The following is a 27,684-nucleotide window of genomic DNA, read 5'->3' as shown; positions in this document are numbered from 1 at the left end:
CATTACGATGATTGACAGTTTTATAGTAACACTAGAAATGCTAGTGGTGCTTCTGATTTGAGTCTCGGTTTTGCAGTTACACAGTGTAAAAATGTAGCTTGATGAGAATCTTCAAGTCTACTCTCTTACAACAAACCAAGTGCTCCAAAAAGTGACATTTCTATATATTCTGTGGAAGATTACCACCATTTTGTAATACCCTTTCCTGGTTGCCTTGTCATTCTTCTCTACAACAGTATGTAGCTGTGTGAAGAATCTATGACCTCTTTCACAGTACTAATGATTCTTCAGTAAACCTGCTTTTCTCTCTTTTCTTTTTTCTTTTTTTCTTTTTCATGCTCTGACTTTCATCAGTTAATAGTAATTAGAACATAAAACCAAAAACTGATGTTACAAAGCTTTATTTCTTTCAGAGAAACAGTTCAGGATATGATAGAAGTGGCCCCAGAAGAAATACTCACATGGGAAAATTATACAGTTTCTCTAAGCATGATCACAGAAAGTAGAATATACAGTTTTATAGCAGAGGCCTCATGGTTGGCTAAGGCCATGTTGGCCTGTCTGCTTTTTCATTATTTTGTTCTGCGGCCTTGAAAAATTTACTGTAGAAGCACAGAGTATTGGAGCTGGTAGACATTATCCTGTGTGTAAGTCTCTTGCACCATTTCTATAGTGCTAATACCTTGATTCATTTAACCAAGTTACTAGCATTTATTTATAGTTGTCAATTCTCCGTTTCTAATAGGTACCACTCAACAATGTTGTGATGCTATTAATCACCTGATGCGCATTATCAAGCATAAAGCACCTTCTCTGAACAAGGAAGGAAAACGGCGAGTACCACGGTCAGCAGTTCGCCATTTTTTTTCTTTTTTAATACTGCATTTTAATTAACAATGTATGTAGTTCCATTAAACACTTGGGATTCTGAATGAGGAATTCATCCTGTGACTGTTGCTGATGCAAATCTCTTGATATATCTGTTGAACTACTGGTGGGAAGTGCTGGACATGATACTAGAGGATCATGATGGTCATTCTTTATTCCAGCATGGTGAGCTTGCTTTAGTTTGGTAAGGACAGGCAGAAAAGAAAAGCATATTTCCCTCACAGCAGTGTTTATAATAACATTAGCACTGCTGCTACAAGGCACTTGGAGGAAAGTCCTCTGAAGTCTTTCTTATTGCTGTTAAGTGTTAGCAGAAGTAGAACAAGGTGCAATAGGATGATCAGCAGTTAAAGAGAGGTAGCAAAAAAGGTGGAAGAAGCAAGAATGGATTCAGTATCAGGCTGGATGAAGCTCTGAGTTACCTGGTCTGATTGCATAGCTGACCCTGTTCTGAGCAGGAGGTTGGACCAAAGACCTCCTGAGGTCCCTTTTTACCTGAATTATCATGCGATCCTAAAGAAACAGGCAAGTGGAGTCAAGACAGTTAGCTCACTGGTGTGGCGTTTGGTAAGTTTGGAGACTGGATGATTAGGAATGGGGAAAAACTGTGTAGGCTTATTTGAACTTTAATCTCCATTTTTGTCTCTGAGTGTTACGAAGAGACCTGATTCTGTTTTTTAAATTGTTGCCACAAAGACTATGCTCTGGGGATCCAAAGTAGAGAGAGGAAAAAGGAAGGCAGTGCAAGATGTGCTTGTAGAAGAGCTCTTCCTTGTAGTGCAGATGGGTTGTGGTTAGATACATAAAAGGACATACATAATGTTCATGGAACATTTTGATATTTTTTTTTTTTTCAACTGGAAGACTATGGCTTCTTGGTAGTTGTCAAGAGGACTGTTAATCCCTAATATTTTTGTGCAGAGGATTTCCACCTACTAAGTCAGTGTGTCTTCTGGATGTTGTCATGTGGCTCTTAGTGCAGTGTGGACGACCTCAGACAGAGTGCCGACATAAAGCCATGGAGCTCTTCTATGAATTTGTTCCTTTATTACCAGGTATTTTAAGTCACAATGCATTAGTGTCTTTGTTTTCTAAATCCTGGGCACAGTATTCCCTCTATGTTTTTTTGTGCAAAGTATTAATTACAAGAAAAATTATTTTTTTAAGTAAATGTTCACTTAGTGCTGTTAAATAGAAACTTGAGTAGTTGCACACATTGGAAATCAAATAATGTGAGAGCCTCAAGGCTTGTGGGATGTTTGTGGGCACAGAAGAGAGTTTTATTGTGAACTTCCCTCCAGGCAGGAAGGAGAACTTACAGGCCCAGAACTGCTATCGTATCCAGCTATGAAGGCAGTATCTGCTGACTGGGAACTAGTGCAAGCGTCTCACAAATTGGCCTCCTCCTTGTGGGAAGAGAACCAATACATTCTCCGCTAGAAGATCCAGTTTAAAACACAATGTTTGGGCATGTCAGTCCATTTTTCTCTAATTCCTTGCTAGTTTGAAATGTTTTTCCTAGAGAATTTATATTTCTGGTTTTATTTCTATCAGGAAACCAGTCTCCATCTTCTTGGCTGGCTGATATTCTGAAAAAACAAGGTGTTTCTTTCCTCATTAACAAATTTGAAGGAGGTGGCAGCGATGCCAAAAGTCTGTCTGGGATCCTTTCTCAGCCAACTCTTCGTGGTATGCAGGAGCCCTTCAGTTTACAGACTGTCATGCGGTGGATGGATATGTTCTTAGCAGCACTGGACTGCTACAATACATTCTTTGAGCTGCGAATGATCAAACCTCATGAAATACTGGGTGAGTGATTAACTATTGCATTAGGCTTATTCACGTCTGTTACACAAAGCCCATCCAAAATGAATTCCTTAACTTGGACTTAAAGCTTTTTTCTTAAATGTAGAATTGATTAATTTTACAGACACTCCCAAAGGTTTCAATGACAGTTGTACTGGATGTTTTTTGATGAAGTACTTTGTTAATAGTTAGTCTTAGAAATATGCCTTTATATTTCTGTGTCTCAGTCATCCACTCACCAGCAACTTTATCTCATCTTCAAAAATTATTCTGTACAGCTGATTTCCCTCTGCTGAGGAGAGCGATAGGTTGTTTTTTTGGTTGGGTTGGGTTTTTTTTTTTTTCATCCTTCCAAAGCTGTTTACCTGCTCCTTATTAAAGTCTGGAGGGAGCTGTAAGAAAGCTGTGAAAGAACTCCCCTTTTTCACTTCAAGCCCTGTACATGTTAACTTTCTTCAGTTCCTGATGCTTCAACTGCATCAGGTCCAAAAGCCTTGTATTTGAATTTTGATCAGGTGCATAGTAATACCTTGTGTAGCCATTGGATCTCTCAAAGTTTTCCTTTTCATTATTCATGCAGGTCTAAACAAAATCCTTTTTATTACTGGTAGTACAGTTGCATAGTTACTTCATATACAAAGCCTTGTACAATTTCCAGGTAGTCTGTCTGGCAGTGTCATCTCCGTCTTGGTTTAAAACAATACTGCAAGGTCATTGTTGGATGCAGTTAGCATGGGGCTAAATTATTCGAAACTAGGGATTTAAAATTTGTATCCATTTTATTACGCATACATAAATCATCATCATTAATAAGTGCTTGTAATGATCATTAAGTAGAAAGCTACCCTTCACTGCCCAGAATGTTAATATTAGGAACTGGCACAGGACTTTCAGAAAACACCAGTGTGAGACGTGGTGGTTTTCTGTTTATCTCAGTTTGAATATTTTTTTCCAAACACAATGTATTTGGAAGTTGAGAGCTGCTGTATCATTTCAACTTAGTATGATTCTTCTTAGGTGTAAATGAAAGATCGTCATTCTTGGAAGCTGTGCAGTTCTTCCTTGAAACTATTGCTTTGCATGATATCCACACAGCAGAGCAATGCTTTGATTGCAGTTCAAAAGGCAGCACGTTCAGTCCACAAGAGAGAGATGTGTATAATTACAGCAAGTGTACCATTATCGTCCGAACCATGGAGTTTGTCACCATGATCCTGGAAACATGCCAGCAGGATTTCTGGAAGGTATGCACTGAAATCTGTAGTGGATAAAAGGTACAAATTTTATATGTAGTTAAAGATTTGTGGTTTCATTGTGAGGTTAGTTCAATGGAGAAGAGCATCTTCAGTGGTGCTTTAATTGAAATTGATGTCGAAGTGTCACGAACTGTTATGGTCTTCACACGTAAGTGAAAAGAATTATATTGCACAGTTGAATTTTAGTGGGTGATGTAGTTTTGATTAGAGAAATCAGTATTTCCTGTATATTCCAGCTGTATATTGACTATAAGGTTCCTGTATGTTGACTGAGGTCGTGTTTCTGTATGGAGTACTTGCAATGAGTTTTTCCTGTATGACTCCTGATGGCCTTAAATGTATGGAGGTGATAGCTGCTTAAAAGGCAGAAGGGTAGATTGTGGCAATTCTTTCTTGAATTCAGTATATGCAATATAAACTCTATTTAACTATATAAAGTATAGTACTTATGAGTCTCTTACAAAATTTACACTGCCAAGTTTAGTTCTGAGACTGTGACAGTGTCTTGTTTTCAGTAAATTTCTAATAGTGTGCACAGAGGTGTACATCTGGGTTTCAGGGTGATTACACATGTATAATCAAGACTGAAACAGGCCTGTGTGGACTTAAAGATCTTATGTGCAGTTTGAGATAGCATATATCCTATGTATATTTTTATAGATACTTAATTTCTGTGTTATTAGCATGATTGATTGAAAGACAGACATTTCCTAGAGAAAGAGAATGTTGCTTAATGAGAATAGTTACTGTTCCGTGTTTGGTGTCATATTAGATAGAAGGACTAGTGATAAGTTATGAAGAATAAGATTGGGGAATCTAAATGGATATTTAAATAAACCTTTTATTTAATGTTTTATTCTTTCTAGCTGCTTGAGAAGGAACTGCTTAATGCAAGCCTTATAGAGCTTCTGGTGATGACAGTGTGTGATCCATCACACATAGGCTTTAACACAGCTGATGTGCAAGTCATGAAAAATCTCCCAGATGTTTCAGTGAGACTCATGAAAGCTTTGATGAAATCTCCGTATAAGGAATCTTTCAAACTGTGCATTAAAAAAAGAATCACACTGCAGAGGTAAGTAGGGGCTTTCTGGTAAGCATGAATCCAGAACAAATGCCACTCACTGTGAAAAATGGGAAGTAAATAATGTTGTGTATGGTTGTACATGGAGCTCCCCACCAATGTAATGTTATTGCTTCTCTTTCCTCATTAGCCTCGAGGACCTTTGTTCTGTTGATCTGTTTAATTCAGATGCACGTTTTGATCAAGTTAGGTTTAGTGCTGTCCTTTCTGCCTGCAAGCAACTCCAGAAATCTGGCCTGCTTCATTCTGTTCTTCACAATCAGGTAATTGTTTATCCAGAAAATAACAGTGAATATTTTTATACAGTAAAGAGCTTTTCCTGTGTAAAAGGCCAGTATGAAAACAGAGAACAGATCAGATGAAGAAGTTGTGTAAAATGAAATCAATAGTGAAGAGCTGATGTTGAATGGGATCAGAAACAAATGTTTTATGTTTATTCTACAAATCTGAGTAGCACAATACTGAGATTTGAACGATCTTGATAATTATGTCTGTCTTTCTCCAGTTTCCAGGGACTGGAGGCAACAAAAATCCACCTAAAACTTCCTTTTAGTGAGCTTTACAATACTGAAAGCTCAAAAAATCAGGATTTACTATCCTATAAAGGAGGCATTTTTCAACAATTTTTAAACAGAGAACATTAAAGTGATGAAGGAAATTAGAAAAGGAATACCTTCTGGCTGGTCGGAAGCAATATAGTGTGTCTGAGTTGCAGGAAAACAGTATAGAGAGCAGTTGGGGGGTGGTGATCTAGGCTATATTACTCGAATTCTTTTTACTAAGTTTCTTTCTATTAAGGAGTTAATCTCTATTTTACTTTGGGCAATTCAAGGAAAACAGGCTATGCAACAGCCACAAGGACTGAGAAAATTTGTCTACTGGTGAGCAAGGCTATATTTAACAAGTAGCAAAATAATTAATTTCTCTGGGGTGTTTGCCACCCATCCTCTATGTCTAAACAAAAGCTAGAGCTGTGATTGTAGGATGGTGATATTCAAGGAGCTGCATGGTTTACCTTTTGTGGCCCACCCATTTTGACTAAGTTGTTCATTTTGTTTCTGTAGTAATGGTGTAACCTGAAAAAAACCTGGGGGAGGATCAGAATCTTTTGAAGATTTTCAAATTACTGTTAGTTTGTTCTGAACTTTGCACACAACAGGGTTGTCTTGTTAAAAATCTTGTTCCTCAGTTAGAAAGGTGTCTTGTCATGGTGTATTTGCATCACTTTATAAGAAAATTACCTGGAGTTCCAGTGTTTTCATTAACTATACAGATGGATTGGAAGACCTTTACATTATTTTTTTCAGCTTATATTAATTGTCACTTGTTTGTTTATTTCCATAGGATGAAGGGCCTCATTTCTCAGTTGGCTCTAAGCTTCTTTCAGTTGTTTATAAAGGCATTGCACCTGGGGGTGAAAGGATATCTCTTCCATCATTAGATGTCAGCAGTAAGCAATTAGCTGATAGACTCCTGCAGCTAGCGTTTGCTATTGATGACCAGGTAGGATATGGTTCTCCAGTTTTAATAATCATTATTTAATACTCATCAATAGTCTTCTACCTATATTTTGGGTAGAAGAGGTTGCTGTTTTATTCATACTCCTGCAGAGGAGCTATAATGATTCTCTGGCTTAATTGAGTGACAATTGTAGATAACAAGCATTTCAGTTCTCTGTTTGTGCTTTTTGTTCTTTCTGGTAACATAAAACAGTTTGGGATGGGAGCTTTAAAAAAAACCATGCGCTTTTCTAAGAAATTAGTGAAATTTAATGTGCTTGAGATAACTTTGTGTTTATACATTAATTTTCACAGTGTGAGGAGCTAGTAAGTCTGCTGTTGAACACAGTAGTGTTATCTGTGCCACTATCAGGAACATCCCAGGAGAACCTGATCAATTTCTCTCACGGACAATATTTCTACAGCCTGTTCTCAGAAACCATCAATCAACAGCTGCTGAAAAACCTGGATGTGACCATAGTCCAGCTTATGGAATCATCTGTCAGCAATCCCCAAATGGTATTGGACTATTTCTTTAAAAGGACAAAGTCAAATGGGAATGTTAGAAGTAACACTTTTTCTGTTGTTGTTACAGAGTGTATAGTGGGGAAAAAGTGCATTTAGTTGCACTTCGGACAGCATTACACTGATATATTATTTTTTTTTTTATCTTTTTGTCGTGGCCTACTGGTGCTACCTTCATGATTTCTGGCAACCTGACATAACTTAGGCTGTATGTCATCTCATGTCAAACCGAGTGGAAAGTGCTTACCTATTACCTATACTGACATCTATGAATTTCGGGATTTTTTTGTATAATACTTCAGATCAAGAATGTCCTTTCAAAGCAGGTCTGATTGTTCCCATTTACTGTGCTTTGATTTTGATTGCAGGGTGGTCCCAGAGCATGTGGACTGGATTTGGTTTGGATAAAACTAAACTGGAAAATTAACTCCAACCACTAATGGGCATTTAGTCCTCAAGACTTGAGCAGAGCTAGGTCAAAGTATTAAAAAGAGAGACATGCACACACACACAGCCTGCCGTGACCTGAAATAAATATAGGGTAGTTGTCATGTACTTGGTCTCAGCACTATTTGTTTTGCTCAAGAGATTTTCTCCTGTTGGTCCACACTACTTACTAATGTAGAGCTCACCTTCAGGTCCACGAAGGAAATGTGTTATAATTGAGAAGCCTTCTCTCAGTACTTCTGACCAACAGAAGGGTCAAAAAGAAAGATCAAAAGCCCACTTTCCCTTTTGCTTAAAAAGATGTTCAGGACAGTAGATCATCCTTTTAAAAATAATTGGATCTTTTTTTAATCCAAGACGTTATGCTTAAAGGTGTTACTTCCAAGTAACATTTTAAAACACTGGGAGCATAATTTTTTGTGATACCAGAAATTGTTCAATTTGATTGTAGAAAGATGTATATATGTTTTGAAAGGCTGGTTCCTGTGATGACTTTGTAGTGGTTCCTGTGCAGAGTGTGCCACAATAGATTTGCATTTAAAAGTATCTCTGATAAATTATAGGCTACTAATTTACACTGGCTACATGTGGCAATAGTGCTAAAAGTCTTCATGTCATTAATTTAATTAAGCTAAATAGCCAAATTGGGTCAAACACACACTTTTCTGTTGTCTGCTGTCTGCTTTTTGTCTTTGTCTGACTTCTTAAAAAAATATATTATGGATTACATTTGAGAAGATACATATTCTTTTTAGTTTTATGCATTTGTAACGTACAGGAAGAAAAAGTAAGGCTTATTTTACTGTATCCGTCCAAATCTAGTGAAATCACAAGGTTGATGACATTCATCCAGTTTGTTAGGTGGTTGCCAACTATTCGAGACCAGAATGTAGAACTCGGGTTTGGAAGTCAATGACCATTAGTTTTTGAAGAAAAGAGATTGAAACATACTTAGTTCCTGTCTGGTATGCCATGGTTTATTGTTCTTTTCAAAATTTATGGAAATAATTTAGTATATGTGCTATTTCTCCTATTTCTCAGCTTCACACTAGCTAAAATTTTCAATCTTTAGTTATCCTGGGTTATCATTTATTTCTCCATATTCATACAAAAGGTATGGGAGGGAATTGCTGCATTGTACTCTGAATGAAACAAGAGTAAATTGGATAGAAGTCTTTTTTTTTTTTTTTTTTTAAAGTGTGTGCTTTTAATTTTCTGCAGAGGGACTTCTGTATCCTTTTGAGATTTAAATCTAGCATTGCTATGTGATGCTTTTTGGTTTTTTTATGATTGCTCATACCAATGAAGAGATCCCATCATGCTTTCATTTGGGATGCAAGAATCTACCTGTTGCTTTTCCTTCCAGGTTGGTAGCATTTTGAATGGCATGTTAGATCAGAGTTTTAGGGAACGTACTGTACGCAAGCAGCAAGGAGTGAAACTGGTCACAACTGTACTAAGAAACTGGGAGAAACTTGACAGCTGGTGGGCCAAAGGTTCAGCTCCTGAGAGCAAAATGGCAGTCTTGACCCTGCTGGCAAAAGTTCTGCAGGTATGTGTTGCTTCATAAAATCCAGGTAGCTTTGCAATTCTGTGGGAATTGTATCTTGTTTTAAAGAAATGCTATTTCATTCTAATGTTTTATGTTTGGGAAAAAAAAAAGAAAAAAAAAATTGAGGCTGACTATTTTTTTATTTTTTTTTAATTTGCGAAGTACAAAAAATATTTGGACAGGCAGAAATTACTAGATTTTGTTCTTCTTCCCGACTGTCCCCCCTCCCCCCCATCCCTTTTTTTTTAAACTGCTCTTATGTTTTAGCTGCCTCTTTTCCTTCTGGAGAATGGGTACAAGTGTAGAGAGTAAGCTTTGAAACTGAACAGCCTCTGATAACTTTCTTTGTTATGTTGGCATCCAGCAAGTCACAATGGAGGAGTTCTACCCATATCAACAGACTGCAGAAAGATCTTTATTTCAAAGACCTTTAATTTCTGTTACTTTGGGGTTTTGGTCGTCTTTTTCTTTCTCTATTTTGGAAACATAATCTACTTACCCTACTGGGGTTTTTTAGGAACTTGTAAAAATAGCTGTTTGCAAATATACACAAAGATCACTTATTGATAATTTTTCTTCTTTTTTTATAATTAATTATTTTAAACTTGAATTGTTTTAAAGGTATGTGTTAGGATACAGAATGTGAGCTGTATTGCTGTATTAGCTGGCAGTGAAGTGACCAGTAGGAAATCTGGCTTTGGGAGGGAGCTTAATATCTTTTTGAACTGGAAAATATCCAACATTATGATTTTGTTTGTACTGTGTAGGAGCTTTTAGAATTCTTTTTGATAGTCCTTTTAAAACCAGAATCACTCCATATGTGCTTTCTGTTAATTTAGTGTATTTTTTGAAATAAACAATTCTATAGCTCATGGGTTTTTCTTGTTCATTAATACAATGATCTCTGATTATTTAAAAAAAAAAAATCCTAATTTTTTTACTTCTTCTGTCATTCCAGATAGACTCTTCAGTTTCTTTCAATACCAATCATGAAGCATTTACAGCTGTTTTTAATACCTATACCAGTCTCCTTACTGATCAGAATTTAGGCTTAAATCTTAAGGTAAATTGCTCACTACAGCAGCTTCCCCACCCTCCCCAGATTAGAATGTTAGTTGTTTATGAAATTCCCTATTATTAGGCTTAAATTTTACCTTAGTTTGTATGGTAACATGGACACCACTTCAGTTTTTATTCTCTTGTTCAACATCCTAAAAATTGTAAATCATTCTTTTTGTTCTTCAGGAAGAAGGCAATATCACAGGTGTCATGTTTTGATTTAGGTGCTCTTTTTCTTTTTTCTTGCCCAGATGAAAGGCTTGTAATAGTTAGGAAAAAAATTACTGTTGGTTGCAAATAGTTTAGAACTGCAAAGTGTTCATCTGAGAAATGACAACTAATCAGGCTTTTAGTAAGGAGTGGCATTTCCTACAGGTCAAATTACAAACATCTGCCATGATTTTAATGTCCATTTCTGCAAGTATGCGACCAGTGCTAATGGATTAACTGCTATATGTGGCTTGGTCAGGCGAGGGAGATAGAGTACTGCATACTGAAAAGGGAAGTTGTAAAAGATGCTGGAGCATAAGGTTTGGACTAGAAGGTGAAAAATCTTGTACTTGAGAAACAACTTTGCATGGTTGCTGCTCTGCCAGCCTAGCTTTAGCTAGACAGAGTTTTGTACTTTCGTGTACATTTGAAATAAATAAAGCTTGGGATCTTGCTTTAGCTGCCAGGTGGTGCATTAAATCAGTGACTTGTGTGAGAATGGATGCTTGCTTAAAAAAACCGATGAGGTCTTACTCATAGCCATGTTAGCCATGAGAAATTAATTAGGTTTTAACTCTCACTCAGCAGTGGCCAAAACTGTTTTCTGAACTAGCACCTGAAAGATGAGCAGCTACGTAATATATATTTATCAGTACACTGAGCTATTGGATCAGTAAGCGCAGTCACTGCTGCTATTTTGTGGTTCTATTCAGTTTGCTTTATAGTTAGAGAATAATTTATTTTTTAGTGTGATGCTGCTTTTTTTTTTTTTTCTTCAGGGCCAAACAGTGATAATTCTCCCGTTCTTCACTAATTTGACTGGAGAAAAACTTAATGACCTTAAGAACGCTCTTGATCAACTTGTAGCTTTCAATTTTCCCATGAGCTCTGATGAGTTTCCCAAGGGAACCTTGAAGCACAATAACTATGTAGACTGCATTAAGAAGGTCAGTATTTTTAACAAATAGGTAATTAGAAGCCTGAGTGAACTGAAATCTAGAAACAATGTTTCACAGGATCTGGAATTAAAGAGGGGAACACACAGTTCACGTAAGGAAATAGACTTTTCTGTTTCTGAGTTATGTCTTTATCCAGAAGTTTCATGTACAGATGCACATTAAATAAACATATCCTTCTGTGCATCTGCTTCTGATCAGCATTGAAAAATAATTACATAATTAGATTGAATTGATTTGATCCAGTGTGGCTCTTTATATCATGCATTACTTCTTTTTCAGTTTTTAGATGCATTAGAATTGTCTCAGAGTCCAATGCTGTTGCAGCTGATGACAGAAACCCTCTGTAGGGACCGTAGACATTTCATGGAGGGCTCATTTCAAGCCAGCTTCAAAAGAATTTCTAGAAGGTGAGTTTAGTCTATTGGATTTTGCTCTTGTTCTCATTGCTGGTTGCTGAACCAAATGTGCTTCCTCTATTATGTTGTCCTTATAATAGTGATGATTTACACTATAAAGTTTTACATAATATTTTTAATTCATATTTTGCTTTTGTCTTCACATTTCCAAAATATTTTTGAAGTGTCAACAAGTGGCACCAACTTTTACATGACACTTCCAATACCTGGGAAAATTTTGTAAAGCCTTCTGTAAATTAGCTTGTTCTGGCAGAATTTAGTTGAAGATAGTAATTGGTTGTCATACCTGTATTTGCTATCCCTGTATAACCACGTGATTACTGAAGTTAATAGCACTTAAAACTGACAGTGAATTACTTTGTTCAACCCTTTTGAAAATATACCACCACATTTATTTAATTGAATGTTTCAAGGGTGGTAAATTGTAGACACAAACATGCTCTGTCCACAGAAGAGGTCTTCAGTCTCTTCCAAACCAAACATTCCAGTTCATGACGGACTATTAAGTAGTGACTATTTTGGAGCATGTAGTTTCCTGGACAAAGTCATTTACCTTATGCCCAAATCCCATTTTTGAAATTTTAGCTTTTATAAAATTATTCTGAACAACAGTTCATCTAGTAGTGGAACACTTGATTGGCCACAGAAGGACCTGATAATAGTGAAGCCTCCTTTTTTTCCTTCTTGTTTGCCTCTATCCTTCACGTGTACCAGATAAATTTTATTTTTTTTTTTAGGTTGGTCAGCGAAAAGGAACTGAGAAAAGTAATGATTGCTTTTGGATTAAACTAACAAAGATACACAAACAAGTTTACCATCTGTTGCAGAGTAAGGAGCTGAGATTTTCTTTGGAGAGCTCCACAATAAGTGGCGATTTAACTTGATCTTGTGTGTCTTGTAGGATGATAACCCAAGAGGGTTGGAATGCAGACAACAAAAATTTTAAATGTCACGGCAGTTTGAGACATAAATGGAGTCTGGTAAAAGAGTTTTCATCTTGAGATTTCCATCTTGTTTAGGAGCACCACTGACAAACAAGTGATACTGTTGGACACTGTTCACAAAATGTTCCAGAGTGAAGACCTTCTTTCAAATACTACTCGTCAAGCGTTTATGGATCGCTCCCTCCTCACTCTCTTGTGGCACTGCAGCGTGGATGCACTGAGAGAATTCTTTAGCAAGATTATAGTACAGGCTATGGATACACTTAATTCCAGGTTTACAAAGGTATGAACTACTCCTTTTTTTTTTTTTTTTTTTTTTTAGGCTTGAGGAAGGTCTAATAAAATGTTGGTATTGGCATTGGGGTGTACATTTTGCTTAACTTTGAGTGAAACACTAACTGAAACCATTTGCTTTGCAGTTTTCTGTATCTTGAAGCAGAAGTTTGTGCCAATTACATAGTTTGATTATTACTGAGAAACTTTTCTCTATTCCCCAACACACTGTTCCTTTGAAGTTCATCTATGTTTGCATATCTACTGTGTATAAAAATTGAAGTTGGAAAGTTACCTATATATATCTAAAGGGGTCTGAAGTTCTGTCAAAAGCAAAAACCCATTCTAACTTTGAAATATAAAAGCTGTATAAAATTGTAGCCTGTTATTACGTTGTAGGAGAGAGATATTCAACCTCTGTAATGAAAGCTCTTAAATTGGGTGCCTTACTTCTAGAGAAGGAAATGCGTCTTCTAATCATTGCAAAGATCCTTCAGCAAGGGATTAGGAGCACAGATCTTCCTTTCTCTGTTTACAGCCTATCCTCCAATTTAGAGTATAGTTACATGCAATGATTTTGTTGTCAGTAGAGGTCTCTGCTCTTGCTGTAGTTCTTCACTCCCATGGTTTTGCTGATGTAGCTCTTTAAAGGCAGCAGGACAAACAAGATGCTGAAATCGTCCAAATTTAGTAATAGTTATTAAAAAAAAGCTAAACCCAATACTTAAGTACATGTTTCTGTTGCTGCAAATGTTGTCACCAAAGTGAGGTTCATAAAGAAACTGATGAATGATATCCAGTATGGTGACAGGTATGTATGTTTTGCTTACAGTTGTCATGAGTCTGAGCTTTTACTTGGTATTCTACTTATTTTACTCCAATATCACTATAATGACTTAAGCCAATTGTAGTTAAGACAGCTCACCTCATAAAGAGCAGGACAACATAATTTTAATAACTGTATTACACAGGAACTCAGAATCTGTCAGTCGTCTTATCATCAGTTCTTTTCTCTGTTTTAGAAGGTAGAAGTAAGCTGAAGGCTGTTCAGTAGAAACTAGAGTAACTGTGGAGCTACTTAGGAAGGGAAGGATCCAGGAAACCTCTTTCTGAGGTTTTGCTTATTTGTTTCCAGTCCAATAAATATGCTTTTGATACACAAGTCACCAAGAAAATGGGGTATTACAAGCTGCTAGAAGTGATGTATGTGCGTCTTTCAAAAGAGGATGTTTACTCCAAGGACTCAAAAATTAACCAGGCTTACTGTGGCTCCATGAGTGTAGAAGGAAATGAACTTACCAAGACACTAATAAAGTAAGACTATTATTTCTTTTATTTCCTTTTAATTTCTAATGAGGTTTTGGGCAGATACACTTTTTAAGTATGCCATATAAAGCAGAAGATTGATTTGTTCAAGGGTAAATGTAATCTGCGATGTAGCTTTTGATTTTTAAATAGAATACACGATATTGAATTTGCATTGACAGAATGATCTCTAGCATAGACTACAATCCTATGTCATGATAACTTTTGCCTCCTGTTTTTGCCATTTTTTTTCTATTTGTTAAGCTTGTGCTTTTATTTTTGCTTTTCAGTATGATTCTTGGCCTTTAATAAGTGTTTTCACAATTTCAGTTTCAGTATACTTACAGTTTTAGGAGTATGGTTCTGTGCTGTAAGATAGGTATTTATACGATTGATGAGAAGATGGGATGGATTTAATTTAAATTTCATAATACAGCAGCAGACCCAGTAGGTGCAGTTTGGTTTAATCACCACTGCAGAGGAGGACAAAAGGTTAATAATATATATGCTATTTAATATTATTTAGTTTATTCTAATATTCTGAAAAAAATCTAAGACGCTTGAATTAATGTTCTTTTTTTGTTTAGTTTTGTTTAAATTTTATTTTACAATACTATGTCCTATGAGGATTTCAAAGAATTTCTTGGCTATGATTTGCAGAAGATCTATAAATGGCTATGGCACAAGACCTATAAAAGTTGCATCTAAACTGCTTTTCTCTGGCTAATCTATAGCATAGCTTAGCATGCCTGTCCATAATTTCTTGGGAAAGGGCCATGAGAGAGATTTATGCATGTGTTGAAACATAACTCCATCTTATCTGAAAATGGCCTATCATCATGTTCCTGACATTAAGGACTGCTACGTAAATACTTGGGGAAGTTGACTTTGTTATTGCTGAGTGGTTCCATTTTAGCATGATATACCTGTGGAGAACTTGAACGAGTCTGAGGTGGTTTAATGCTGATACTGCCATAATAATAAAGATATCTTGAAATTCTGTTGGTTCACTGGTCTCTGATTGGGGCCTTTCCTGTGCTTCTTAAAAAAAAGACTTCTGATGGTGTTTTCTTGCCTGTTTGTATTTTAAGGTCATGCTATGATGCATTTACAGAAAACATGGCAGGAGAGAGTCAGCTGTTGGAGAAGAGGAGACAGTATCACTGTGCAGCATATAATTGTGCTATTGCTGTTATCAGTTGTGTCTTCACTGAAAGTAAATTTTATCAAGGCTTTCTTTTTACAGAAAAATCAGAAAAGGTGAGAAGCTGTTCTTGCTGTTAGAAGGCTTCCAGAGCATGAGACGCAACTGACTTTACCTGATTGCAATAAATCAAAGAATCAAACCTGAATGATATGCAATTATATTAACAAATTACCCAGTGAGGCAGTAGAAGAAGTCATAGCTGACTTTTTTGCATCCTTCATGCAATTTGAATTGCTGATGAAGGTTTTACCATCTGCTTGGGAATGGGTGAAGTAGTGATATATTTACCCTGTTTTCCCTCCACTCTCAATCAGTTTTCTAAAATACGAGGAAAAAAACCTATCGTTTAAGTTCTCCAGTGCTTAGAATATACTTCAATAAGAGATACCCTCTTTACGGAGCACATTGTCTGTGCTGTCAATTCTTGAGTAGGTGAATAGCAAAATTTTCTTTAAAGTGTTGATCTAGAAGAGAAAATGTGCTGTATTTTCTACATTGTATGTTAATCTGTTGTTTTTTAAGAAGAAATAAAATACATTCAGAGGAATTGTTATTGTGTGCAGCATTATAATTTTGGTATTTCCAAACATGCTTCGGTTTGCAGAACTTGCTGATTTTTGAAAATTTGATAGACCTGAAGCGTCAGTATACATTTCCTGTAGAAATTGAGGTGAGTGAAATTTCTGGGCTTTAGTGTTCCTGAATAAAAAATTAGTATGGCTTTAACAGTGTAGTACTGTAGACCAGGTCAATTCTCACATAGAGAGAAAAAGGATTCCATGGTGAATAAAAAATTGAGTACTCCTCTAATGTTTTAAAATAGATTTTTCTGAGAGAAATCCAGACTTGAAATTTAGAACACACCTGCAGTGCATGTGACTTTAATATACTTTTTAGCACACTTACTCTGGTAATGAACAGCTGTAGGAATAAGTAATTTAGCTGTTGTTCTGTAGCATTAATTATGAACAGAAATCCCATGTTGTAAATGACTATATTAAATGGGTTTGATAATTTTTTGGCAGTTCTGTAAATAAATAATTGTAAATAAACTGTAAATAAAAAACCTTAATTTTCAAACTTTATTTCTTGCTGTTTAGGTGCCTCTGGAAAGGAAGAAGCGGTACATTGCTATTAGAAAGGAGGCCAGAGATGCAGGGAATAGTGATCAGGGTATGAAAGTCATTTATGACTATGAAAAAAATGCCTTCTCATCTTTCATACATTGTTCATTGATGTGTTGCTAATTGGCTTCTACAGTAGCAGGAACAAATAAAAGCATTCAATGTACTTCATCTAGCAACCAATTCCTACCTACCCTCAAGTTTTAGTGGCCAATAAAGCTTTGTTTCTTGTAATTACCTTAATTAATGGTCTATTCTTTTTCCTATTTAGATGAACCCAAGTATTTAGCTTCTGCATCATACATGATGGATAGCAGCTTGAGTGAGGAAATGAGTCAGTTTGATTTTTCTACTGGAGTGCAAGGTTTTTCTTACAGCTCCCAAGATGTTACAGCTAGCAGCACTCATTTCAGGAGAAAGGTAATTTAGTGACTTATGTGCTGTGAGGAAGAAAAGTTTTATGCTTTCTAGCAATTACATATGTCTGTTGGGGTTGAGAATGAAATTTGTAGTCTCTATTTGTTCTACTTGACTGAGAATGTGTTCCTCCAGAAGATGAGGGAGGGGACTTGAGCTGTGTTCTGTCTGTCATTTTTCTTCTTCCCTCTCTCCACTGTCTACAGCAGGAGAAAAGCAATGCCCTACCTTGGGTTTCTAAAGTTGAGTGAGTGAAGTCCAGGCTGAGTGTAAGAAGATGGCTTGTGACTTTGTGCACTCAGGGTTATCCTGTGATGGTTGTATTTTGCTGTTAGGCACCTGGATTCCTTATTTCCTTCTTTCGGTCTTTGAAGGCACTTGACCAAGCTGGTTGTATCAAATGCATGGAATAAATGATCAGACACAGTGTTATTTTTATATCTCTGTTGTGGCACCTTGTATGTAACTGTTGCTTTTGGAAGAACAGCATCTAATATTTTCCAAGACTTGAAGTTGTGTTCCTTCTGCAGTCAAGAAGTGTCTCATCAACAGTAATACTGATAGGATAGATATCTGCTATAAAACAGAAAGAAAGCTTGTAAAAGTGTCATAGGCACTGAAGATGAAATCTATCAAAATAACTGTTAATGTTGGTAAAGATAAACTGTTTCCAAGTTTTGGAGCAAGGAGGTATTTTAGCTGCAGTGAAGCTAAGGAGAAATGTAATTCCTATCTGCTTTGTGTAGTAATGTTGTAATTTCTAACTATGAACAATTTTCTTTTGTGATTCACTCTGTGTAGCAAAAGAGAGAGCTGCTGTGGTTGCTAGTCAGTGTGAAACAGCACATCTGTAAAAATAAGGCTTTCCCCCCGTCAGAGGTGTTAACGTGTTCATTCAGCTATGAAATGAAATAATTTCTGTGAGGTTCATCTAACTCTTCTTGCTTCCAGCAGTTGCCACACCTATCCTGGCAGGTAGTAAAGTCAGAGTAACATGAGGTTGACATCTGTCGGCACAAAGTAAAAGATGGGCACAGCTGGTACATATATTTGGGAGGTGTCTGTTTAAACAACACATTTGATGTATTTCCTGTTGTGCACACTGAGTGTATAGTCAGATCTGTAAACACAGATAAGATCAGAATGACTTGTGGCATTATCAAGATTTTTTAAAAAATAGTGTTGTTATTAATCATAGTAACACTTTTTTTTCAGGAGGCCACAGAATACATGGTTTTAAATGATGAGATGGAACTGGAAATGGACGAACTCAACCAACATGAATGTATGGCTTCTATGACCACTCTGATTAAACATATGCAAAGGAACCAGATCACACCCAAAGTGGAAGAGGCCAGTATTAACCAAAAAGTTGGCATTTTTTTCACTAATAATACCAAAAAAGGGAGTCATGATTGAATCCCTTCATTTATTAATTTTCTTGGCTATGTTATAATGAGACCTGTGTGGCTCAAGCTGGAGGCTTTTTGGTTTGGTAAGCCTGTGTGTTCCAAGAAGTGAGTTGATTTTGGTAATCTCTTAAATTTCAGGGGACAGTTCCAGTAGATCTTCCTCTTTGGATGAAATTTCTGCATGGCAAATTAGGAAACCCATCAGTACCACTAAATATTCGCCTCTTCATATCAAAACTTATTGTTAATACTGAGGATGTGAGTAATTTCTTTGTCATATTTTTTCTGTTCGCATAAGTTGTATTACAATATCAACTGCGTAATTCTTGTGGGGTAGACTATTTCATCAGCTGAGACTTTTGGGGCATTCAAATTGAGTAGTTTGCCGTGATAAAAGGGAGTGCATTCATAGCCCAAAATTCCAGGTAGTGCCAGTATTTTGACTGTAATATAAATACTTTTTCTCCTAAACTCTACCTCTGTAAGTAGAAGGTGTCCACAATATGTGTCTTCTGTAAACTATAAGTGATTCATTGATACTGGGCAAAAGGTATGGCTGATTATGTTTGCCATCTCTGCAGAAGCAAATATAATGGTTTTTTTAATGGTCACAAATGAGTCTTATGGAAACCCTTAGAGCTAAATGATGTTCTGGTTGCAGAAAGATATTAAGATACCATAATGTGTCTTTGCCTGAGAAGAAATGTTTTCTAACTCTCATTTTTGTGTAAAACATTCTCGCCCTATTTGATATACTGATTTTAAAGTATAATGTTTCTGTCTGAAATATTCCAAATCCAAAATACAAAAAGGCTGAATTTCAGAATTAATTCAAGAAGCTTTATACCCTCTTAATACTACTTTCTTAGTAAAGCTGTCTGAAATGGAAGGGTAGATGAATGACATACTCTTTCAAATCCTTTAGGGACAGGTTTTCTGCATAAGAGCCATATTATGTGGGCCCAAGTGAAATAATTTATGTGAATATTTAGTTAAAAGTTTCTAAGCAGAATTGAGGAATGTAATTATGGATACTTTTTATTTTTAAGTTATTTTAAAATTTTTGTAGTTGTTGCTTCAGAGGTTAAGCAAAGCGATAAGCAGTTGATTTAGCAGTCTTAACCTGTAATGATTATTGAATAACAGGTTATTGAATGGTTGGATAATTTGTACTTGATCACTGATTCTTCTGTTTTCCTTAGGTTTTCCGACCTTATGCAAAGCAGTGGCTTGGTCCATTGCTGCAGCTTGTTGTTTCTGGGAATAATGGGGGAGAAGGGATTCATTACATGGTAGTGGAAATAGTAGTTACTATCCTTTCCTGGACAAGTGTAGCCACTCCAAAAGTAAGGAAACGTGAAATTCATTTTTATTATTATTGTGAATATTTGTTAAGGAATGAGTGAGTTTATTATGCACTTATAATAATTTTCTACATGAGTCCACTGTTTCTTTTAGATATTAACTTCAAAAATAGCTTATTTTCTTGCTTTGTTTCATAAAACAATATATGTCTTCATGTTGGAGTCACTATGTTTATTTTTGCTCCTATTCGTTGTAGGGGAATATTAAGGATGAGATTTTAGCTAACAGATTGCTTGAATTCTTGATGAGGAGTGTCTTTCACCAAAAAAGAGCTGTGTTCAGACACAATCTGGAAATCATAAAGACAGTTATAGAGTGTTGGAAGAACTGTCTCTCCATACCTTACAGGTAAGCATTTAGACAATTGCTTTCTTTTATCAATATTTCAAGAATATAAGTGAATGTTATCAAGGGAGATGAAAAGGTAAATTCAGCTGCAATAGTAAACTTTTTGTCCCTAGAGTTGACAGTAGAACTTCAGAACTGAACTCTCCAAAGGTTGTAACTTAATTTGTAAAGCAAGGAGAGACACAGGGATGACCATGTAGAGGATTACAACTGCAACAACAAAAGCAGGAGTAATATCTGCAAAGACTTATGTTTTATTTGAAATTTTGGGTATTATCACTGAAAATTGGTGCACTCTTACTAAGACTTCTGTGATCTGCCGTGCTCCTGAACTTGTTGCAGAGAATTTGTGTGGGCTTACAATCTCTTTTTAGGTTTGGGGTTTTTGGTTTGGTTTTTTTTGTGTGCAGAGACTTCTTCGTTGAAGCTAAATACTTCTTTCTGAATATATGCTTTCTACTGGTCTTGGTGGGAGTGTATATGCATATATACATACTTTCTGCTGGTTTTGGTGGGGTTGTATGTGTGTATGTGTCTGTATATACACAGAGAGTGAGTGATTTATGGTGTGTATATTTTGGGGGTTTCATGTATATAATTACTTTTATGTTTTTATCCAACAGTTTAATATTTGAAAAGTTTTCTCGTGGAGACCCTGATACAAAGGACAATTCAGTGGGAATTCAGCTGCTGGGAATTGTTCTTGCTAACAATTTACCTCCCTTTGACCCAAAGTGTGAAATAGATCGTGTCAGGTGAGAAATGCAACTTTTTGGCAAATGATTTTGTTAAAAGCTTAAGACAAAGAGAGCAAGTCTAACTTGTCAGTATGAAGCTGGATGGGAGCTGAATTGCTTGTTGGAATCATTTGTCCCATCATGCCTTTGCTATCGTCTGTCAGATGTAATGCTTTTCTAGCTGCAAACTGCAAACCACACTTATTTTGGAAAATATGGAGAAGGATATAAGCTTTTTTACAGTGGGCCCCAGGGTTGCAGTTTCATGGGATTTAACAGAGTTGGGAATTGTGAAAGCAGGGATTTGAAACACTGCAGGTGGAAAATCCATGTTGTGCTGTATTCATCTCTTTTAAAAGCAGTTACTGTTCCCCTAGGCAGCTCAGGTGAATTTTTTTCTTTCAGTTTAAAATTGGATGCTTGGAGTAGTGGCTTACAGCAGGTCTACCTTTTGTGTTAGGTATTTTCAGGCTTTGACCAGCAACATGGGCTTATTAAAGTATAAAGAAGTTTATGCAGCTGCAGCAGAAGTGTTGGGACTCGCTCTTCGATACATTGCCGAGAGAGAAAATGTAAGTGAACTGTATTGTGTGTTTGACCATTCCTGTCTTAATGCTATGTACATCTTTTATATGACTACTCAGTTCAGCTCCAAAAACGAATGTATTTAAAACTCAACAGTCTTTGTCCAACAGATTGAGTTAAAGATTTAAACTATTAACTCAAGAGGAAAAGAATTTGAGAGCAGACGAAGTGCAGAGTTTTTGCCCTGTTGTTTTGGAGCTAACAGTGAATGGTCTCTTTCTGAGGCTTTGTTCAGCTTTTGCCAACCAGCAACACTGGCATGGTACATTTAAAGTTGGGGGATTTTTAAAGGGGGGAAAAAAAATGCAAGTTGGTAGGTTTGGGACTACCTTTTGAATATCTGTATCTGAGGGTGTTTAATAACTTGCAAATTTTGATGTAAAATTTAAAGGTATTTCATTTAACTTTGAATCCAGTTATTTTCTAGGTAGTGGATAAGGTGAATGCAAAACTTACTCACTAAATTCTACAGTATTAGAACTAGGGGATAGTGCTTAATGATCACAGAAATCAGTTTGAGACAGATACTAGAAGTACTTCTTATGCAACAGTTAGTGAATTTCAGGAATTTGTTGCCAGAAGAGGTTCTAGGGGTAAGTAGCATCAGCAGGTTCAAAGAGAAATTAGGCAAATTCATGCACCGAAAAAAAAAAAAAAAATTAAAATCCTTGAACAGTTTCTAAAAACAGTAGACAACAATGTACACTCTAAGATCCTTAATCTAATGATGGATGCATGTTGGCTTGTATGAGAGAAAAGGAGGACAAAATGCAGCTGGGCTCATGTGCTCCCCCTAAATATCATTCTGCAGCTGCTGTTGGAGAAAAAAATACTGAGATATTGGCTAGGTGGATTATTAGTCTGATGTTGTAGGTCATTCTTACTTCTCTTGCTACTATTCTTACTTCTTTCCTCACTTAATTGCATTCTGGTTGTTCTTTCACAGTTTGTAGAGCATATTTCATAAACTGAATTCCTGCAGTCTTCTCTTTCAGCCTTCCAAGCTCCATTATAAGCAGTATTTTGAATAAAAGAGCAAAGATGTTGCAAATGTTTTATCCTATACAAAGCTTATTTCTTTGACATTAAATGAAGGTTGCTGATTATTTTTCACCTTTTCACTAAAAATTTCTGGTGTTTTATATTCATTACTTGGAAGTCTGCCATACTGCATAAGAAGCTACTTATTATTTATATAAGCATACTAAGGAACTTGTATTCCAAAATTAAGCTGTTGGTTCCAAACCAATCAAAGGAAGCTCACAAATGTATTGTTTAAGCCGGTAATCATGTGTTCCAGCTAGGCACAGCTGTACAGCAGTGATGAAGCACCGTAAATGTCAAGACAAGGCCGGTGGATCTTGCCTAGCGAAATGCACTAGAATGAAACAGTACAGCAGCAGAACTATGTGTCATTAAGTCTATGCTTGTCTTACTGCCTTTCTCATTTTCAGGTACTTGAAGATCCAGTTTATGATTGTGTCATAAGACAATTAAAACATCATCAGAACACCCAACAGGATAAGTTTATTCAATGCTTGAATAAAGTTGTTAAGAATTTTCCACCCCTTGCTGACAGGTTTGTCATGATTTACATGTATGTTCACTGTAGATCTAGACGAATAATAGAAAATAAATTGCTTTTCTTTGTTGGCTTCTGGTTATGTTAAGGTTTATGAACGCAGTGTTCTTTTTGATACCCAAACTTCATGGTGTGATGAAAACCTGCTGTCTGGAAGTAATAATGTGCCGGGCAGAAGAAGTACCTGATCTCTACTTGCAGTTAAAGAGTAAAGACTTTATCCAGATCATGAATCATAGGTGAGTGGTCATGTGATTACAAATGTGGATACATAGTCTAGATTTCTTGATAATATTTTCTGTGCTGGCCACAACAATTTTACATTCAGAAGCATTTATAATTCATGTTCACTTTTTGGTCACTGCTTTCCTAATTTTTGCTAATGGAATCTGGGACTTAAGTATTAAGATGGTTAGCTCACTGTGAAAAACAAACAAAAAACCCTAAATAGCGTTAAGCTGAAACACCACTGGGATGTGAATTTCTGTAGTATGTATTAGTTTAGTTATATTCTTACTCTTAGGTTGAACTCAAAAGTATTTACCTAAAGCCCTTTATGCAAAACCAAATATTATTGCTAAAACCTAAACTGATCTTCTGGTTCTGTGTGTAACAGTGAAGAGAAAAGCAATGTAACTATTCTTTTTTTTCCCCTTCTCTTTTTAGGGATGATGAAAGGCAAAGGGTTTGTTTGGATATAGTGTACAAGATGCTATCTAAACTAAAACCACTAGAACTTAAAGAGCTTCTTCCTGGAGTGACAGGGTTCATTTCTCACCCTTCTGTACTATGTCGACAGTGCATGTATGATATTCTGATGTGGATTTATGATAATTACAGGTGTGTGTTCACTCCAGATGTTGTCTTTCAGTGGTTTCTCACAGGCAGAGTGAAAGTGCTTGTAACACTGTCTTCCAACTTCATGTCCCTCAGTGTGGGATTTTTCCAGTTCTCAGCAGAATAGACCCTGTGGTTTGCCTAAGTAGCTCTGGCCTCTGGTGGCAATTTTATCACTTCCACTAAGGGACAAATACTTAGACCTGAACTTTAGCCCAGAACTGAGGTGTTGCATCACCACAGCATGATGGCATAAGAGGTCTTAGCTCTGATGCTTCCACTTTTTCTTGTTGCTGGAATTTGTAACTAGTAAGAATTGTACCCTAGAGAAATTTGCTTGTAAGTAGAAGGTGTATTAAGGCACTTTGGCATGATCTGGATCCCTTCAATCTGGTAGTATAAAGGCCTTCTTTCTGTTTGACCCCTTAGAGTAGGGAACAGGCATGGACTCGGTTTGAGAAGTGGGTTGCTGTTGAATCATCTAACGTAGTTGGGTTCTATTATGTGCTTTTTCCCAAGACAACTTAACTATTTGAATGGATAATTATTGTGAAGAAAAAGTATAGTCAATTCTTACTCTAGCATCACTTGGGAAAAGCCAGTTCTCTGCCTTTTTCTCAGTTTTAACTTTGCAAACTCAGAATTACTTCTGTTTGGCCTTTGTAATAAATACCTAACATGTATTACTTAGATTTCTGATTTTTTTTCTTTTCTAAGTAGTGGAGAGGCAAAACGTTTTTGGCCATTAAGACCTCATGTTATGTAAAAAATGCAGTGTTGTCATGCCGAGTTGAGATTTTTGAGAAGAGCAAGTTCCTCCTTTTCTCCCACCATCCTCATCCTCTTATTTTACTATGGATTGTTTGAGAGAAGTCATTAAGAGACATTTTTCTCCTACCATTAGTGATCCAGAAAGCCAAGCAGATGGTGATTCTCAGGAAATACTCAAACTGGCAAAAGAAATGTTGCTTCGAGGACTAATTGATGAGAATGCTGAACTGCAGTGAGTAAACAGTTTTGTCAGGACTGGCTGAAGTAATGAATCCCTAAATTGGTCTTTCTTTGTTTATAACAGAAGAGTTGATCCTTAGAGGTTTTTTAAGTATTTTAATATTAAAGCATAACAGTGAGATAACATTATTTCCCTTTCTTCCAGTAAGTTAATTTATAAAATTGCATCCCATACTTTTACACCAAATTTAAGTGAAGCATAGAGCTTTTGAACAAACTTCTAAGCCATGGAGAAGTTGTTTCAGTATGTTAGACCTAATTCTGCATGAATGTTCTAGTGTTTTTGAAAAACAAGAAGGCCCTCGTTATATACAAACACACAAAAATAGATTAAATGTTGGAGGATGTTGGATTTTTTTTAATTTTTTGGTGAAGCAAAAGATAGGAGATCTCTGTGCTTCTCCAGCCATAGCACTTCTCAAGAGGAAAACAACTCAATAGAAATAATTTCAGAGTACACCTTTAATATTAGTTGAATGGCCTAGAGCATGATAGATGAATGAGGAATTTGGTGTAATTCAATGGAAGATCCATGGCATGAAAGAGTTAGTTGAAGGCTTTATAGTCTTACTGTGGTTTTGGTTTTTTTAACTTGACTTTTTTGATAGCATTGTGTTTTCTGGTAGCGGATAACCATGAATAACTTTATTCCTTGTCTTTACAGATTAATTGTTAGGAATTTTTGGAGTGATGAGACAAGGTTACCCACAAATACTCTTGATCGCATGCTGTCATTGTTAAATTCTTTATATTCCACCAAGATTGAAACACAGTACTTGAGTCTAATCACAAATTTTCTGCTTGAAATGACTAGCAAGAGCCCGGATTATTCCAGAAAAATATTTGAGCATCCACTGTCTGAATGCAAATTTCAGGTGAATTGTAATTTGTTATCCTGCCTGCAAGCATGTGTTGAATTCTATTCCTTAATGTAGTTACCACGTGGACAAGAATGGTGTAGCGAAGGAGACTTTTGAAATTGTGTTTTGTACTCCATAGTTAACAGATGCAACAGTTATGGGTTATGCACAGTATCAGAAGTTTGATTTTTGTAGGGGCAATAATTTGGCTTTCTTTAAAAAAAAAAAAAAAAAGATTTAACTAAAATAATTATATATACCAAGTATGGTTGATATATAGAGTTCTGAAATACTTAAAAAAGAGGGTAGTCAAGAGAAGCACCATAAGCTGGAGAAAAGTTGTGAAGAAAAAAGAGTACTGGTACAAGAGCTGTAAATCAGTCCTCAGCTGATCAGCCCAAATTAGCTCAGCAAAAAAGCTCACTGTGGAGAACTTTTATGTGTTTGGGGTTTTTTTATAGTCAAGTTCTGCCCCCATACCTGGGATGATGTTTTAAATTCTGTGCTTTAATTTCTGCTATCCTGTATCAAGGAAGGAAGGCAAAAAGCCTCCATTCTTACTGTTCTTATTAAAATCTTTCTGTGTTCATAGGACTTTGTAATTAATTCCAGCTGGCGTTATCAAAGCACTGTGCTCACACCTATGTTTGTAGAGACTCAAGCTTCTCAGAGTATCCACAGGAATTTATCACAAGAAAGATCCTTTTCAGCTTCTGGGTCAGTCAGTGGTCGAGTAAGGGCTACCCAACAGCGATATGAATTTACACCTACACAGCATGTCAGTAAGTCCAGACCAGTGTCTTCTGAAATTTTCTTCTTTGCTATGGGAGTGTTTTCATTCTCTTCATTTCTGTCGCATATGAATTTTTAATGTAAAGGTGTAAATGCATTTAATATTTTGTTTTCAAGGGCTTTTTTTTTTTTTGGTTTTGACATCATGAGAAAAAACATCCAATCACATTTTTATTAGTCTCATATGTATTTTATGTTCTGCCTAATGTAAAAGAAGTTTGTTTCTTACCTAACAGCTTGAAATCTGTTCTGCCCATAAACACGGGGAATTATATTTTTGGGGAAGGAAAATTACCTGCTTCGTAGATGTTTTCAGTTGATTTATATGTGGATATGTCACAGCTTTTTTACAATTTTTTTTTTTACAGGTGGTAGAAGTTCTTTTAATTGGCTAACTGGAAGTAGCATTGACACGTTAGCAGAGTATACAGTTCCTTCATCTTCCGAATCCTTGTCTTCATCCATGCTGTTGGTTAACAAACAGAGTGAAAAATTTAAACAAGTAACCTTCAAACCAGTGGGGCCGGATTTCGGGAAAAAAAGGTTGGGTTTGCCTGGAGATGAGGTGGACAGCAAAACTAAAGGTCTGTAAGCCTTATGATGCGATTTCTATGTAAATACGACATTTTTATAGACAATCTTTGTCAGTTATTTGGCTGACAGTCCATTATCTTTGATATATTCTAACTGAGGTTCAATTTGAGAGATTTTGTTTTCAGAACTGTGTGACAATACATAATGTGTGGCAAAAGCTAGAATTGTGCTAGGAACTGCAAAACTATATGTTGCTAGACAAAAGAACTGACTAGATAAGAAACCAGCTGATGCGATCTTTGCATTCCTACCTCTCCCTAAGATAATTGTAGCATGAATGTCAGAGAGTTCTGTCCCTTCTGTTTTAAATTTAACTGCTTTTCTCTTTAAAGAAGAGATCTCTTTAAACATACTTTTCCCAAACAATTTCAGCTGTGCCGACATGATCTGCAACATATTGCAATCTGTCATTAAACTACCTGCTATTTTCTGAGACTGCTCCTTCATCCACCCAGTCAATAACTGAAAAATATCAGTACTGTTCTGGAATGGCTTAGGCTCCTTCTCCCCATTTCCTCCCCATTTCACCCTTGCCTCCTTTGTCATTAAAATTTTGACTGGAAGGATGAGAGTAGGAGTTCAGGCAGAGG

At 36.3% G+C, this 27,684-nt stretch overlaps 1 protein-coding gene across 2 annotated transcripts in view; it reads left to right on the top strand.

Moving 5' to 3' along the window:
- The window catches only part of PRKDC (protein kinase, DNA-activated, catalytic subunit), an 86,643-nt gene that overhangs the window by 26,054 nt on the left and 32,905 nt on the right, over positions 1-27,684 (top strand). For both annotated transcript variants that reach the window (XM_069779309.1, XM_069779310.1), the window contains exons 29-59: positions 746-845; positions 1,810-1,943; positions 2,443-2,697; positions 3,712-3,938; positions 4,817-5,025; positions 5,165-5,297; positions 6,379-6,537; positions 6,849-7,052; positions 8,872-9,057; positions 10,016-10,120; positions 11,106-11,273; positions 11,565-11,692; positions 12,721-12,928; positions 14,054-14,232; positions 15,315-15,483; positions 16,035-16,100; positions 16,531-16,603; positions 16,826-16,974; positions 18,187-18,324; positions 18,522-18,641; positions 19,586-19,729; positions 19,945-20,096; positions 20,720-20,851; positions 21,294-21,405; positions 22,873-22,997; positions 23,090-23,239; positions 23,667-23,840; positions 24,742-24,840; positions 25,513-25,723; positions 26,301-26,490; positions 26,869-27,084. In XM_069779309.1, coding sequence (XP_069635410.1) covers positions 746-845; positions 1,810-1,943; positions 2,443-2,697; positions 3,712-3,938; positions 4,817-5,025; positions 5,165-5,297; positions 6,379-6,537; positions 6,849-7,052; positions 8,872-9,057; positions 10,016-10,120; positions 11,106-11,273; positions 11,565-11,692; positions 12,721-12,928; positions 14,054-14,232; positions 15,315-15,483; positions 16,035-16,100; positions 16,531-16,603; positions 16,826-16,974; positions 18,187-18,324; positions 18,522-18,641; positions 19,586-19,729; positions 19,945-20,096; positions 20,720-20,851; positions 21,294-21,405; positions 22,873-22,997; positions 23,090-23,239; positions 23,667-23,840; positions 24,742-24,840; positions 25,513-25,723; positions 26,301-26,490; positions 26,869-27,084 — 4,815 coding nt within the window. The remainder of the gene's footprint in view (positions 1-745; positions 846-1,809; positions 1,944-2,442; positions 2,698-3,711; positions 3,939-4,816; positions 5,026-5,164; positions 5,298-6,378; positions 6,538-6,848; positions 7,053-8,871; positions 9,058-10,015; positions 10,121-11,105; positions 11,274-11,564; positions 11,693-12,720; positions 12,929-14,053; positions 14,233-15,314; positions 15,484-16,034; positions 16,101-16,530; positions 16,604-16,825; positions 16,975-18,186; positions 18,325-18,521; positions 18,642-19,585; positions 19,730-19,944; positions 20,097-20,719; positions 20,852-21,293; positions 21,406-22,872; positions 22,998-23,089; positions 23,240-23,666; positions 23,841-24,741; positions 24,841-25,512; positions 25,724-26,300; positions 26,491-26,868; positions 27,085-27,684) is intronic.

This window comes from Haliaeetus albicilla, chromosome 3 (assembly GCF_947461875.1).
Source record: "Haliaeetus albicilla chromosome 3, bHalAlb1.1, whole genome shotgun sequence".
In the NCBI taxonomy this organism is placed as follows: domain Eukaryota; kingdom Metazoa; phylum Chordata; class Aves; order Accipitriformes; family Accipitridae; genus Haliaeetus; species Haliaeetus albicilla.
The sequence above is the reverse complement of the archived record's forward strand: the minus strand, read 5'-3'. Positions and strand labels throughout refer to the sequence as shown.